The 14,951-nt window shown below is 34.6% G+C and overlaps 1 protein-coding gene across 1 annotated transcript in view; it reads left to right on the plus strand.

The window, feature by feature from the left end:
• LOC138697846 (uncharacterized) overlaps positions 1-12,172 on the plus strand; it is a 144,965-nt gene extending 132,793 nt beyond the window's left edge. Inside the window, exon 4 of the mRNA XM_069823409.1 lies at positions 11,418-12,172. Coding sequence (XP_069679510.1) covers positions 11,418-11,484 — 67 coding nt within the window. The 3' untranslated portion in view covers positions 11,485-12,172. The remainder of the gene's footprint in view (positions 1-11,417) is intronic.
• Positions 12,173-14,951: the final 2,779 nt, after the last annotated feature.

A 14,951-nucleotide genomic window follows, 5' to 3' on the forward strand; every position in this document is an offset into this window, starting at 1 on the left:
AGTTAAGAACAAAGAATATTTTTGTATTTACTGAATTACAAATTAAACCTAGAATAACAAAATTTTATAGTGATGAAGTTACCGGATATTGAAATATTTTGTGATAGATTAAGAGAACTATTTACAAGAGACCATGTCTGAACGAGTCTCAGTTACTGACCAAGTGCCTAGTAAGTTTGCGTTTGAATTTAATTTTATTTCGACAATCCCTGATGCTGGCAGGTAGCGAATTCCAGAGCCTTGGCAGGGCTATTGTGAAAGAGGATGAGTATGAGGAGGTGCGATGGGATGGAATTGTTAATATTGTTTCATGGCGAGAGCGTATGTTCAGATTGTGGTGGGAAGAAAGGTAAGTGAAGCGAGACGACAGGTACGAAGGAATAGTCGACCTGGTTGGCGAGTTGGTATAGCGCTGGCCTTCTATGCCCAAGGTTGCGGGTTCGATCCCGGGCCAAGTCGATGGCATTTAAGTGTCCTTAAATGCGACAGGCTCATGTCAGTAGATTTACTGGAATGTAAAAGAACTCCTGCGGGACAAAATTCCGGCACATCCGGCGACGCTGATATAGCCTCTGCAGTTGCTAGCGTCGTTAAATAAAACATAATAACATAACAATGAAGGAATAGAAGAGTTCAAGATTTCGAAGAGAAGGAGAAGTGAATGTAAATTTCTTTTCTTATCTAGTTTAAGCCAACCTATTGTTTCCAGGGATGGAGTAATATGATCATATTTACGAACATTGCTTACAAAACGTACACACAAATTATGAGTACGTTGAAGTTTCGTTTTGTTATCGCTGGACAGATCAGTCAGTAAAATGTCAGCATAGTCAAAATAGGAAAGTACAAGCGTCTGCACAAGGGACTTTTTTTAAGTAAGAGGGACAGTCGGTCGGCTGTCAGTAGACCGGGCAGTCTGTCGGTTGGGAAATCAGTCTGCCTGTCAGTAGGCCGGGCAGACTGTCGGTCAGTCAGTAGGCCGGACAGTGGTCGGCTGTCAGTAGGCCGAGAAGTCAGTCGGCCAGTCAGTAGACCAGACAGTCGGTCGGCTGTCAGTAGACCGGGCAGTCTGTCGGTCAGTCGGTTGGTCAGATGTCGGCCAGTCAGTCGTCTGGTGACATCACTAAATGAGACCAGTGTTCGATACCAACCAGAATCAAAAGGAAGACAAATAGTAATGAATAACAATGCGAGTACAACTATTGGGATGCTGCTCTGACGCTGTGTGGCGACCACGGTGGAATGTTCCAGTCCTTCTGGTACATGCATGTGTTTGTTGTTAATATGATCTCCTATATAGCCACCGGCGTGGCTAAGTCGGTTAAGGCGCTTGCGTGCCAGTCTGAAGTTGCGCTCGGGCGCGGGTTCAATCCCCGCTTGGGCTGATTGCCTGGTTGGGTTTTTTCCGAGGTTTTCCCCAACCGTAATGTGAATACCAGGTAATTTATGGCGAATTCTCGGCCTCATCTTGCCAAACACCATCTCGCTATCACCAATCTCATCGACGCTAAATAACCTCGTAGTTGATACAGCGTCGTTAAATAACCAACTTAAAAAAATGATGTCCTATATTGTCCTGAGTGAAAACTCAGCTTTGTGCTAGCCTTCTGTAGAAATTCCAACATGCGTCTGTTGAGTATCATGTTAAAATACATAAACTAGAATCTACGTAAAGATTACATTCCATTACATTACATGCATTGAATAAGAATTACGTTACGATTTCAAAAACATGCAAGCATAAGTCATTCCTTTATAAACCTTTGGATGTATTGTCACTACCAGAAGTTCCTCTGTTTTATAAGATCTAAATTGGATTACTTTTGACGAGGCATTTTCGTTGTACATCTTATTTCGTTTCTCAAGAGTTCCGATGAATAAACTTTCTGCAATGAAGCACCTCAAAAGACGAGCTCATAAATTACAAAGTTATCAAAGTAAATCTCGCAAAACAAAGTTTCTCATCTATCCAAGAATCTCCTCCGGCGATATTCGTGGACATGTAGAAACGAACCTACTGGAGTGTTTCACTCAATTCCTGTGAACACCAGTAGCCGTTGAAATGGCCTAGGAAGTTGCAGAACTTAATTTCATGCTTACGGGAATCGATAATTTTAAACAAGCGCTGCTCCACTGTAAAATGTTTAGATCTAATTATTGCAATAATTAGTAGTTGTTGATTTTATCATGTGGAAAATAAGTTGAACTTTTTCATGGCAGAAAAATAAAACAGAATCACATTTTCAATTGCAATTTATATATACACCCTGTAATCATTTCTAAACGGTGTTTTAATTTGAATTTTCTACCGTGACTCAAGTAATAGCGTTTCTAGCTTCACATGCAGTGTTCGTGGGTTCGATTCTCAGCAATAAAGCGGAAATGTATTTTTCTCTTTCGTTCGAAACTGGGCTTATCTTGCCTAGTCTTGCGCCATCCTGAGAACTTGACTAAGAAATCATGTTCATTAAAAATTATCACAGAAGTTAGAAGGAAGTGAAGGACAAAATGTTACCAGTTCTTAAAGGTACATCGTTTTGATAACGATAATGTTGATGGTGATTAAATAGCCACAAATCGTGTGTATGGTTTTGTAATACAAATACGTAGATGAAGCATCTTACTTTAGTTTACTCATGCTTAACAAACACGTTCAGGAAAATGGGTCCAAAACATGATATAAACCGGAGCTACAATGAAGACTTCTTCAGTAGAGGTGTTTTGGGCTTAGAATATTCACAACTAAAAGTAAAAATAATTCTGCATATAATAATTAATTTCTGCGAAACATAATGAAGACATAATCGATGTAAGTAATGTATATAATTTAAAATATTTATTATAATACATTTCGAGTTCGTAGCCATTTTGTAGTTCGGTTGAAAATAGAGAGTTGTTCATTTAAAAAAATGCTATATTTAATAATTATATATTATTTCAGGATAAAGAAACACTTTTCAGAATAAATTATAGGTTATTAATTACGATATTGAATTTCTCACTCATTTCTTGCACAAAGGGTCTATCAAGTGTCTGTTTGTATGCGTGTCCATGTGTGTGTGTATGTATGTATGTATGTATGTATGTATGTATGTATGTATGTGTAATTATGTGTATGTACAGGGACATCATTTTATTTTTACTTCAATTTTTATTGTACCTGAGTTTTTTAATGTACTTCACTCCCACCCCCTCTACTAGTAAATTTCCAATCGTCCTCCACACAGAACCAAGGCCGCGTATGCAGTCAAAGTCGCCTTAAGGTCACAGTAAACAGTACTGAGTTAGTGAGTACAGTACGTTCCAGAAATATGTTCGCGTTTTCCAGTGACGAAAGAGCTTTCAATATTGAATCATATTCTCGCACAGGCACTGTCGTCCTTTTACCTACGTCGCATTCCGGTTTCCCCCATCTACTTCTGCTCGCCCCTCTGTAAAGGCTACTGGCTGGGCTGTCTTAGCTCTTTTCTGAAAACATTAATTTCTGTAAGGAATTGGACGTCTACGTAATATTATACAACTGTTTAAAATAACTTAAATAAAAGGGCCTCGTTAAGTAATTAACTGTCACGTGATTTCCCTCCTTTCTACTACAAAACCACTTGGACGGGCAGTAGATAGCATGCCTGAATAATTTTATCTTTTCGAATCGGGCAGAAGTGAAGATTGAATTTATAGTACGTAAGTTACTCTTTTATAGAGTAGGTACAGAATTATTTCAACATGAGTTACTAGTACGAAGAACGAAACTGGTAATTGAAATTAGGTACAATAGTCTATAGTGCGATAATATGCAAAAAAAAAAAAAAAAAAAAAACTGAAGCCTGTATCGAAATGAACGGTCACCATTTTCAAAATTGTGTTTAAATATTCATGTTATGATTATTTCTCAATTTAACTTCATTTTCTGCTATAGACAGTATAATGTACACTGCATAGTGAATATGTCCGAATGGATAGCTCAGTTGGTGAATAAACACACTTATAGTTAATACAGTACTGTACTTTGATTAAAGAAAATCGTAATGAAAATTATCAAACTCAAAATCGCAATATTTCCTAATTTACATAAATGAACTACTTTTCTTCCCTCTTATACCTAGTAAAGTGATTTGATTGTATTTTACGCCAATATCATCGAACTTCAGTTCGTGGAACGGGGTAACAAACGGTGTTTCCGGTTCTCAACCGTTAATCCAAAGGTATAGTGAGGTTAATATTAGAAATGTTAGTAAAAATAAAATTATGTCCCTGTATATACACTGTACCGTAGGTCTGTGTATGAATGTACATGTGTGTGTTTGGGTGTATGTGGAGTGGTATCTCTATCTGTGGCACTAGTGTTTGTCCATTCTACAGTATGTTTAGTAAATCAGTTGTCAGTGCATTCCTTTGAAGTTAGAACAGTTAGTACCCACCGATCAGTAATTTTCCTGTTAAGATAATCCAATATATTTTGCAATTCATTTTGATTAATTTTCAGAAAAGTCTATGATATATAATAGGAATATTTATTTTCAGTCAATGACTTTACTATTAATATATGTAAGGTGCAAGTCCTTATATTACATGATTTAATATTGTACGAACGTTTTCATCGGTTTCATACCAACATCATCAGATACAACATTCTATATAGCAATATCATCATTAACAAGTACATATGTCTCTACAAACCAAAATACAATGTATATTAATAACCATACAATATGATAAAAACATTATAAAAACCAACATCATTAGGATATAAATGTGTCTTTCTTTCTTGTGTGACTACACCCTACTGTCAAATGATTAAAACACACGTGTGATTACGATACTTATATCAATATGTTTGCAGGTCTTCACTGATAAAATGATAAAAAATAAAATGAAATCTGTATACTATATTGTGTGAAGAGATGCATTATAGTAATTGAACTATGGTAACTGATTTTTTCGTGCCCGTATTCTTGTTTTTTTTTTCATTACTGCACGTCTTTCGCCTTGTAATGTATATGACGTCATAATATGTAGACTGAGGTTATGCCTTGAGTCTAATTATTCAAAGTTGTTATGGATATCATTTGTTTTTTATTTTATGACGCTGTATCAACATCTAGGTTATTTAGCGTCTGAATGATATGAAGGTGATAATGCCGGTGAAATGAGTCCGGGGTCCAGCACCGAAAGTTACCCAGCATTTGCTCGTATTGGGTTGAGGGAAAACCCCGGAAAAAACCTCAACCAGGTAACTTTCCCCGACCGGGATTCGAACCCGGACCACCTGGTTTCGCAGCCAGACGCGCTGACCGTTACTCCACAGATGTGGACGATATCGTTTGTATCCGAGATATATTTCAAGAATACGGACACGAAAAAATCAGTTAACATAGTTCAATTACTGTAATGCATCTCTTCACACAATATAGTATACAGATTTCATTTTATTTTTGTATTATTTTATCAGTGAAGACCTGCAAACATATTGATATAAGTATTGTAATCACACGTGTGTTGTGTGTTTTAATCATTTGACAGTAGGGTGTAGTCACACAAGAAAGACACATTTATATCCTAATGATGTTGGTTTTTATCATGTTTTTATCATATTGTATGCTTATTAATATACATTGTATTTTGGTTTGTAGAGACATATGTACTTGTTAATGATGATATTGCTATATAGAATGTTGCATCTGATGATGTTGGTATGAAACCGATGAAAACGTTCATACAATATTAAATCATATGATGTAAGGACTTGTACCTTACATATATTAATAGTAAAGTCATTGACTGAAAATAAATATTCGTATTATAATCCAATATAGACAAACGCATGAACGATTTACCTAGCTTTCTGGGAATTTAGTGACATATTTCCGGTTATAGCTCGAAACCGAGGTGTTTCTATGCTTCAGTTCTTTCTGTAATGTTTTTCTATTTCAATTATCGACGTCCTATTAACTGGTAGATAAATTTAACGTCGATGGAATAAACAATAGCGAGTTGGGGTTTGGCGAGACGTCAGAAGATTTGTTGTGAGATTACCTGACATTCGTCTTGCAGTTTTGGGAAACCTGGGAAAGGACCCAATCAGATATTCAGCCCAAGTGGAAATCGAACCCATACCGGAGGCAGCCCCGGACCAGTACACAAACGCGCTACCGCCTCAGCTATGCTGGTGATCTCGCTTGGGTTTTTGTTTACAAATTCTTTCTTATACATACGTCTACAAGTCGAAGAAGTATATAACGTGGATACTGAATCACGCTGTATGTCGGAGTTCGTATAATAAAACGAAAGCCATCGAGGAAACGAAAACAATAGAAGAATTTTTTTAGGAGTACAGCATCCCGGGGTTCCTCTTCAGTAACAGTTGCTGGTTAAAACAACACATTGTGACAAAATAAATTAAATTTCATGTATGAGGGTATTGGGAGGAATGTGTAGACGAATAACAAAACATTCTATTCCCGTATCGGTATTCTTTTTTATCCCCTTCGTCCTATACATCATTTTGGAGCGATCGGGGATACTTCGGCTTTCAGCTTTCAGAAACCTAAGTGCATCTGAGCTTCTGGACGAATTGAGGTATTATATAACGCCATGATAAATGACGCGACCAAAAGCAATATAAAATAGGTGCATTGCGTCTGACAATCGGAACGTCCTATTGTAACTATGATTTGTGGCCTTTGCATAAGCTTGTACGGCCAAGGGTACGCACGGACAGTACGTGCATTTTATTGTACACGAAATTGTTTGGCCGCGATCCATCAAAGTTAGAAAAGTGAAAAATTAATATGTACGGTAGGCGAGCTTTGTTGTAATTCTTCATGTCTGGTTGCACTGTAAACACAGGCACAGATTTCTGTGCTCGTGGCTTATTGTTTTAAATGTTTGATACTGAACTACACACAACCTGTTATCATCACCATCATCATATCACTATACATGGATTTGGACAATTGGCTGATTCGTTCCAATCTCAATTGTCTAGTAGCAGCGTTACATGTCTTCTTTGTATTATTCCTCTAATTGATAATATTTCATTATTCTTATTATATGATTTTGTCGTGCCATCCGTTGGACATATACAAACATGTAATTGAGACGCTGGGTGCAATAACAGCTTAAGTTGAAAACCCATGTTTTTTAGAAAAAGTGTCAAAGTTTCATAACAATGTAGAAATGTTAATAGTACATATATTCGCATCATTTGTTCTGTATATTATTTTAGACTGTATAAATTATTTAAATCCAATATCAGTTATAATTTAAACACTACACATTTTTAAATCTTTGTAAATAAAGTATGAGAAATTGAATTCGTTATTGCATAGACGGTCTGAGACTTCTTAAATTAGAGTAGGGGAGAGTCGGGTAGTATCGGACATCGGGTAATATCGGACAGTGAGTTTCTTTCATCTCTCACACGATGATAGTACCTGATTGACATGGTTACGTTTCTGTGATGTCGCATAGAGAAACGTAACCATGTCATTCAGGTACTACCATATGGTGGTAGATGAAAGATACGCACTGTCCGATACTACCCGATGTCCGATATTACCCGACTCTCCCCTATATTTATCAATACTCAACCTTTTCAGACATTGTGAAGTCGAAATAGATGAATAACTATTGTTGCAATAAAGAAATTGAATGTTATTCAGTAATGTCAATTGATAAAAGCGAAATACAGGTTTAAAAATGTTAATTATATGTACAGCGCTTTTCTCCTGTTATTATAACAAAAATACGTTTTCATTATCTGCTGAAATCATAATTTAATTTAAACATTTTATAGTATAATTACAAATAACCTGATTAATACATTAATTAAATGAACAATATTGTTATGAAAGAGTGTAATTTTCTTTAGATACAATGAACATGGAATTAGAAGATGAAGATGTAGATGTGGAAGTAGGATTTCGCACTTTATTTAGTACAATGGATTCATGCTCATCGATTTACGTGGAAACAGTTGGCGACACTGACTAAACAAAATGACGACCATGCGATAAATTGATAGTGATAAATCGAGCTGCAGAAATTATCGCGATGTATGACTGTGATTGGTTGGAATTCAAAATTCATCGGCCGAAAATGGAATAACGTCATATAGGCTAAACGAAATAGTCGAAGTAATTTGTTTTTGTATTCATTAATTGTCTTCAAATTTGTAAAAGGTTATCATCATTGTTCTGGATTCTTGAGGCCACTTTCATTCAGGGCAGATGATTTTCTTTTAAAATTTAATCACTTATTTTTTATATAGTAGCAGTAACTCTACTTCATTAACCGAAACTCTTGCAGTTTTACAAATTATTATCGATTAATTGTGGCGTAACGTTTTTCTGACTGCTTTAACTATAGTACTGTTATCGAATTCGGCTACACTGCACCTCAGAGGTTACGTACCCCACAGTCGAGAACTCTTAAAACAAAAGGATTGCATGAGGAAGTAGTATGGTAGAAATAAACGGCTAGTATCCTGAGCAATAAACTTGAAAAATGCGTGACCTTCTTCACCGGTATGAGGCAGGTTCAAAGGAAGCAAGGCAATGAAACAACTGAAACATTAAAAGTTTGTTTTTGGAGTAACTGTGCTTGTGTTTGTAGACACAAATGCTATACTTTAATTGCTGTCGGAATTCGCACCTGCGGAATCACGATTTTGTTCTTGAAAGCATTTACAGGTAGGTGCCATCGAGCCAGGAGAGGACAGCTTAACGGTTGTGTCATAAGCTAGCTTAATTAGGAAGCTCTTGTGAAAAAAAAACAGGACAATGAACTTACGAACTTCTTACAAGTTGCAGATTGCAGTTAGTTTATTCTGTAGAATATATCGTAAGATTTCGTATCCTAAAGTTGCAGAACGTGTTTTCATAACTGGCATTAATTATTTTATTAATTTTGCCGATTTAAGATTTAATATTCAAACTACGACGATTTTCGTCATTATCAACATCAGCAACATTGGCATAAATATTCGATCATTATTACCACCACCAGCATAAGTATGTTTTGTCTTCATCACCACCAAGAGAAATTTTATAATCATCAGCAACATCAATATAATTATTTTATCATTATCATCATAGTCACCCGCAGCATCAGTAAAATATTATTTTATCATCATTATCAGCAGCATCATTGCAATTATTTATCATTATTTCCATTATCATCAGCAGTATCGGTATAATTATTTTATTATTACCATTATCATCAACAGCATTAGCATAATTATTTTATCGTTATTGCTATCACCAGAAGTAATAGTATAATTATATTGATCATCATTATCGTTCTCATCAGTAGTATCAGTATAATTATCGTATCATTATTACCAACAGTATCAGTATAATTCTTGTATCATTACTACTATTACCAGCAATATTAGTATAATTTTTTTATCATTACCATTCTTATCAGTAGCATTGGCAAAATTATTTTATCGTTATTACTATTATCACCAGCAGTAATAGTAAAATTATATTGATCATTATTACCATTATCATCAGTAGTATCAGTATAATTATTGTAACATTATTAGCATTATTACCAATAGTATCAGTATAATTATTGTATCATTATCATTATCACAAACAATATTAGTAAAATTATTTTATCATTAGCATTTTCATCAGTAGCATTGGCAAAATTATTTTACCATTATTACTAGCAGCATTAGCATAATTATTTTATCATTATTGCTATTATCACCAGCAGTAACAGTATAATTATATTGACTATTACACTTTTACTACGTCATACTACTTTTGACCAATAAAACGGTACGAAAGGACGTATTTCAACCAATCATGGCTGCTTATCGCACAATTTTATCGCGTCCCTAGCATTTGTTTAATTTTATTGCGTCCCTAGCATTTGTTTAATTTTATCGCGTCCCTAGCATTTGTTTCTTTGTTTGCCAACATTTGAAACTGCGCTGGTCCTGACGTAAAAAAAAAAAAATAGGAAATTACAAACCACTCCAGTCGATGCACAGCAGTTTCAAATATGACTCGCATTGGCATTCAAGAACAAGAATTAATAAAAATCGCTGATCATACCTATGCATCTTCTGAAATTCTATTTACAAATAAATGAAGAGCACCATTCGGAAATCCTGAATAAGTTGAATACACCATGTAGGCCTACATCAACGAGTTCCACTCCTATTACGCACACGTGCAATATAACATCAATTGAACCACGAACCACATTCAAATTTGAAAATTGTACATTCAATAATTATTCCTTTTAAAATTATTCATGTTTATTTTTTATGTCATCGTCGTTAATTAAAACTTTTCTAACACTTGTGCATATTATTTAGGTTATGCTATAGCTTCTGCTATATGATATTATGGATAGTCACGTATCAGAGATTGTTTAATATTAAGATTTATTGAAAATCATCTGTCAAGTGACGTTGATTACTGGGATTAGGATAATTGAAGTGGAATGCAACTGTTTTAATAAAAATGAAACTGAATCAACAAAGCCTTCTTGACTAGTAACACCAGCCATCGTGATATGATCGAGAACTTCTCGACGAGAAGGCATTGCTAGTAATCATAACTCACTACTGCCATCTAGCATGCATCTAGCGTAATATTTGTAATGTTGAGATGGTACAATAATACATTTGAAGACAGTTGTATTTTCGTAAGTCAATTAATATTTTATTGTATTGGAGTACTTCATTACTTCTAATCTTTATATACTTTCTTCTAATCGTGTAATAATCAATTAAATCCCACTCGAGTTTTGATTTTCTCTAGATAAATCAAAACCTCTAGTGAGATTACTGTTGATCATTATTACCATTATCATCAATAGTATCAGTATAATTTTTGGATCATCATTATTAGCTTTTTACCAACGGTATCAGTATAATTATTGTATCATTATCATTATTACCAGCAATATTAGTATAATTATTTTATTACCAATATCGCCAGTAGTATTAATATAATTATTTTATCATTATTACCATTATCACTAGCAACACTAGTATAATAAATTATGTTATTACCATTATCATCGGTCGCATTGGCAAAATTATTTCATTATTATTACCATTATCACCAACAATATTGGTAAATTGTTTTATCATTATACTATTATCACCAGCAATATAAATATAATTATTTTATTATTATTACCTTTATCAACAGCAGTACTGACGAAATTATTTTGTTATTATCATCAGTAGCATTGGTATAATAATTTTTTTCATTATCAAACTTTCTCTCTTATTTACAATTGTCTCCTTTTATTCCTATACTTTATGAAATAATATGTAGCTATGATTTTTACTTCAAAATATTGAACTCCACAGTAATTTACGAACGAATTTAACCTTCTGCCTCTAGGCTGTATAATGGCTAATGGATGTGTTCCCTTCCTTGTTTCAGGTGTGCTGTTACAGAAGCGACAGAAGTTGTCCTCAAGACGGCCCTGGGGATTACCGGAGACACGTGAAGGAAACGAGCAAGAAACATAAGCTTCTTCTTTAAGAACTCGAGTGTGTGTGTGAATAGCTGTCAAGAAACAGAAAAGAAAAGAACTCTGTAGTGATTTCTTCACGTTGCGAATGTTTTCTGTTCGTTTGGGTGGCCTGTGAGAAGTCTTCAGTGTGCGTTTATTTACATCATAAAGACTTGTTTACACTATAGGAACTCTCATCTACTACATAAGGTAAATCATCCTTATTTCGTAGTAGAAATTCAGAGTACACAATAGGGTTGGTCAATCTATGGTCCGCATGTCGGCAAAAATATATTACGATTTTCTGCAATACATTTTATTTATGGCGTATTTGAGCTAAAAACTCGCTAGTAGCTTAGGTTTGTATACGAGTATTTATCTTTTACTACTTCGAACTCTTAGAACAATTAAGTGTCCTTTTACGTTACGCTGATTGCAGAGATTATAGATTGTCCAAGATTTCATTACCGACGTAGGAATGGTAATTTTTGTTATCGTCGAATTTCCCCTCGCTGCATTTCCCCTTACTCTGAAAACAAGACTGTATTAATACACTTTCTCTTACTGAAATTCCCGTAGTCAGTATAGAGTAAAGGTTGGTAATACTGTGATACGAGTAATATTGTGATAGTTATTTTTGAGATTTTATTACAATTTTACTGAGCGAGGAGAAGATCGGTCTTTTTTTTTTTTTTTTTTGCGTCAACGTATTAAGGGAATGTTTGTGGACAAGTTGCTGTACAAAACCGGTCCTTCTCTCGCTCAGTAAAATTGTAATAAATTCTCAAAAAGAACTATCACAATATTACTCGTATCACAGTACTACTTTACCCTACCCTACTACGAATAATATCAATATCATCATAAATCGGTAATACAAATTTTGTTTGGCTATATTCCTGACTTGTGTGATATTTCACAGAATTTAAATTAAGTCAGCTGCTTATCGCTCGATTTTCTGTCGTTAGTGAAATTTCAACAGGACGATTTACAGAAAAAGCACTATTTTCTTCTTTCACATTTTCTTCTGTTCTTCTCTAATATGATTTTCACTCCTGAAGCTTTCTCCTCTGTATTTTTGACAGTCGGTTTTTTCAGAAATGTTTATATTGCTATTTTCCTTCCATGTAATTATTAATATATCGTCGTTGTTCCTGCAATAACTCTTTTGTGACATATTTATCGAATTTCAGATTTTTGCTCTATTAAATAACTTAAATAGTGATACAGCAAATAATAAAATCTCATATATCTAATTATATTTCTTTCTTTCGAAAATTTAAGAATTCACAGTCTCCTATGTACTACTGCCATAGAATGAAAAAATATGTTTTTCTTCCTACTCAACAATTTTATATTTTGCACATAGGACTTATTGCAGGAACAATGACCATGTGCTATCCTTGTGATAACCTGATTTCATAATGTATCTGTTTTTCTTGGTTATCACTATAGAATTATTGTGTTGTCTCTCTAACAATATTAGTTCTACATGTAGTGCCTTTATACTAATTTACTTTGTAGTTTTTCGTTAATAGCATGCTCTGTTATCATGCGTAGCATTAATATTGTGTCAGATATTCAAATTACTTATTAACAACGTCTTTGAAGACTCTTCTGTTCTTTACACTTGAGTACTGACGGTATATAACGACGTGCAGTGGTGCTAGAGAAGGATTTTGAAGGAAGTTGTATCGTATTCCAAGTAAATTATAAAAAATTACTGGAAAGAAATTTTGAGAGAGAATAGCAACATACAGCATAAATATATTACACAGTGGATTTTAACCTCTAAATTGATAATTTATGCAATGCGAGTTACTCAGATCTCTTCAATCTTGCTTTATTCGAATGTACAGTATATAAACAAGTATTTTATAAGCTTGAAACTATTCAAAATAAGCAACGGTAAGCCTCAGTTCCACACTAGACTCAATATTTGACGTGATATGTCTTCAAATTATGGAGTGTAAACTTTTCCTCTACAACTTCGTATATGCATGCATATATGCATACAAATACATGTATATATACAATACATACAAACTAGACAATACAATAAATATAATACAATGCAATACATAATACAATACAATACGTACAGTCTTAGACAAAAAATGACCTGCTACCATAAGCTAAGTCCCCTTCGGAAAGCTTCGATTGGTTCCGTGAGAGCGTAGGTTCACAAGTGAAGGAATTTCTTATGCACGACTTCGCTCTGTTTTTCCTTTGTTTTGTTTATTTGTTACTTTTTCTATGTGTTTATAGGTCAAGTCTTATGAATAATCTATAACGAAGATACATTCAGGGAGTAAATTAGGTGCAAAATAAACATCCTTTCCCTAGTCGTGTGAACCAGGTGCTGCCCGAAGTGGACTTAGACAAATTCATGCTGCAGGACAGCGGTCATTTTTTGTGTCTAAGGTTGTACATGCAATGCAGTGCAATACATTACATACATACACACAATTACAATACATGTATACATACGAGTATGCATTTTGTGTCTAAGGCTGCACATGCAGTGCAATACAATACATTACATACATACACACACAATTACAATACATGCATGCATACATACATATACAGCGTGAACCGTAATTTCCTTAATTCTTTGAGATATTTCAAACAAGAAAGTTAAATATAATTTTGCTCGTTTTTGCTTCCTTTTCGAGATAAAAATTGTTTTACATGAAACATTTCATAGCGTGTTTTGGGAAAGCTATTGATTGAATGGGATTTCATGAAGTCAGTCCTAAGTACCCCTTTTATACATGAACCCATCCCCAATGATGACATGGGCTCGCTCCCGTCCAGGTATAAATATTTTCTTTCCCATTTTATTTACACTTAAAAATGTTTGATAGAGAAGTTTACTTGGCGCAGAGTTACTTCGTCAAAAAAAAAAGGGGGTATGGTAAAATCTAAAAAGGCAAAAGTTTGAAAGTAACGCTTCTAACAGAGTCGTATCTTGTTATTGAATGTGTTTTATATTCCACCATTTTATGCAAGATAAATGTCTCTTTTTCGCGGGCTTTATTACTCTGCTTTTTCGTTTTTTTATCTGATTAGAAGGTGCGTGTCACTTTGAAAGTTCTTCAATTAACTGAAAAGTATGTGGGTGCGGCTTATAGAGTCTATTCAACTTAACATGGAACTCTTCGCAGTTATTTGTGGTACGGACGGAGCTTTCTGAGAACTGTGTCCACATTTCTGGAGGGAAAGTATTGTTTTCATCTACGTAATTTTGTAATACGTAACCCACGACCTTCGAGGGGAAGGGGGTTGGAGCGAGTTCATAAACAGTGTAGGACGCCTTAAGAAGGTAAATAATTTCCGCGCGGGAGCGACTTCAGTTATCGTTTCTTTCTTACCACCCCTGATTTGGAGCGACTTCGTTAGCAGCCGATTGAATTCTCAAAATGCTCAGTCAATTTAAGAGAGCGCTCTATTATGGT

The sequence above is a fragment of the Periplaneta americana genome, chromosome 4 (genome assembly GCF_040183065.1).
Source record: "Periplaneta americana isolate PAMFEO1 chromosome 4, P.americana_PAMFEO1_priV1, whole genome shotgun sequence".
In the NCBI taxonomy this organism is placed as follows: Eukaryota; Metazoa; Arthropoda; class Insecta; order Blattodea; family Blattidae; genus Periplaneta; species Periplaneta americana.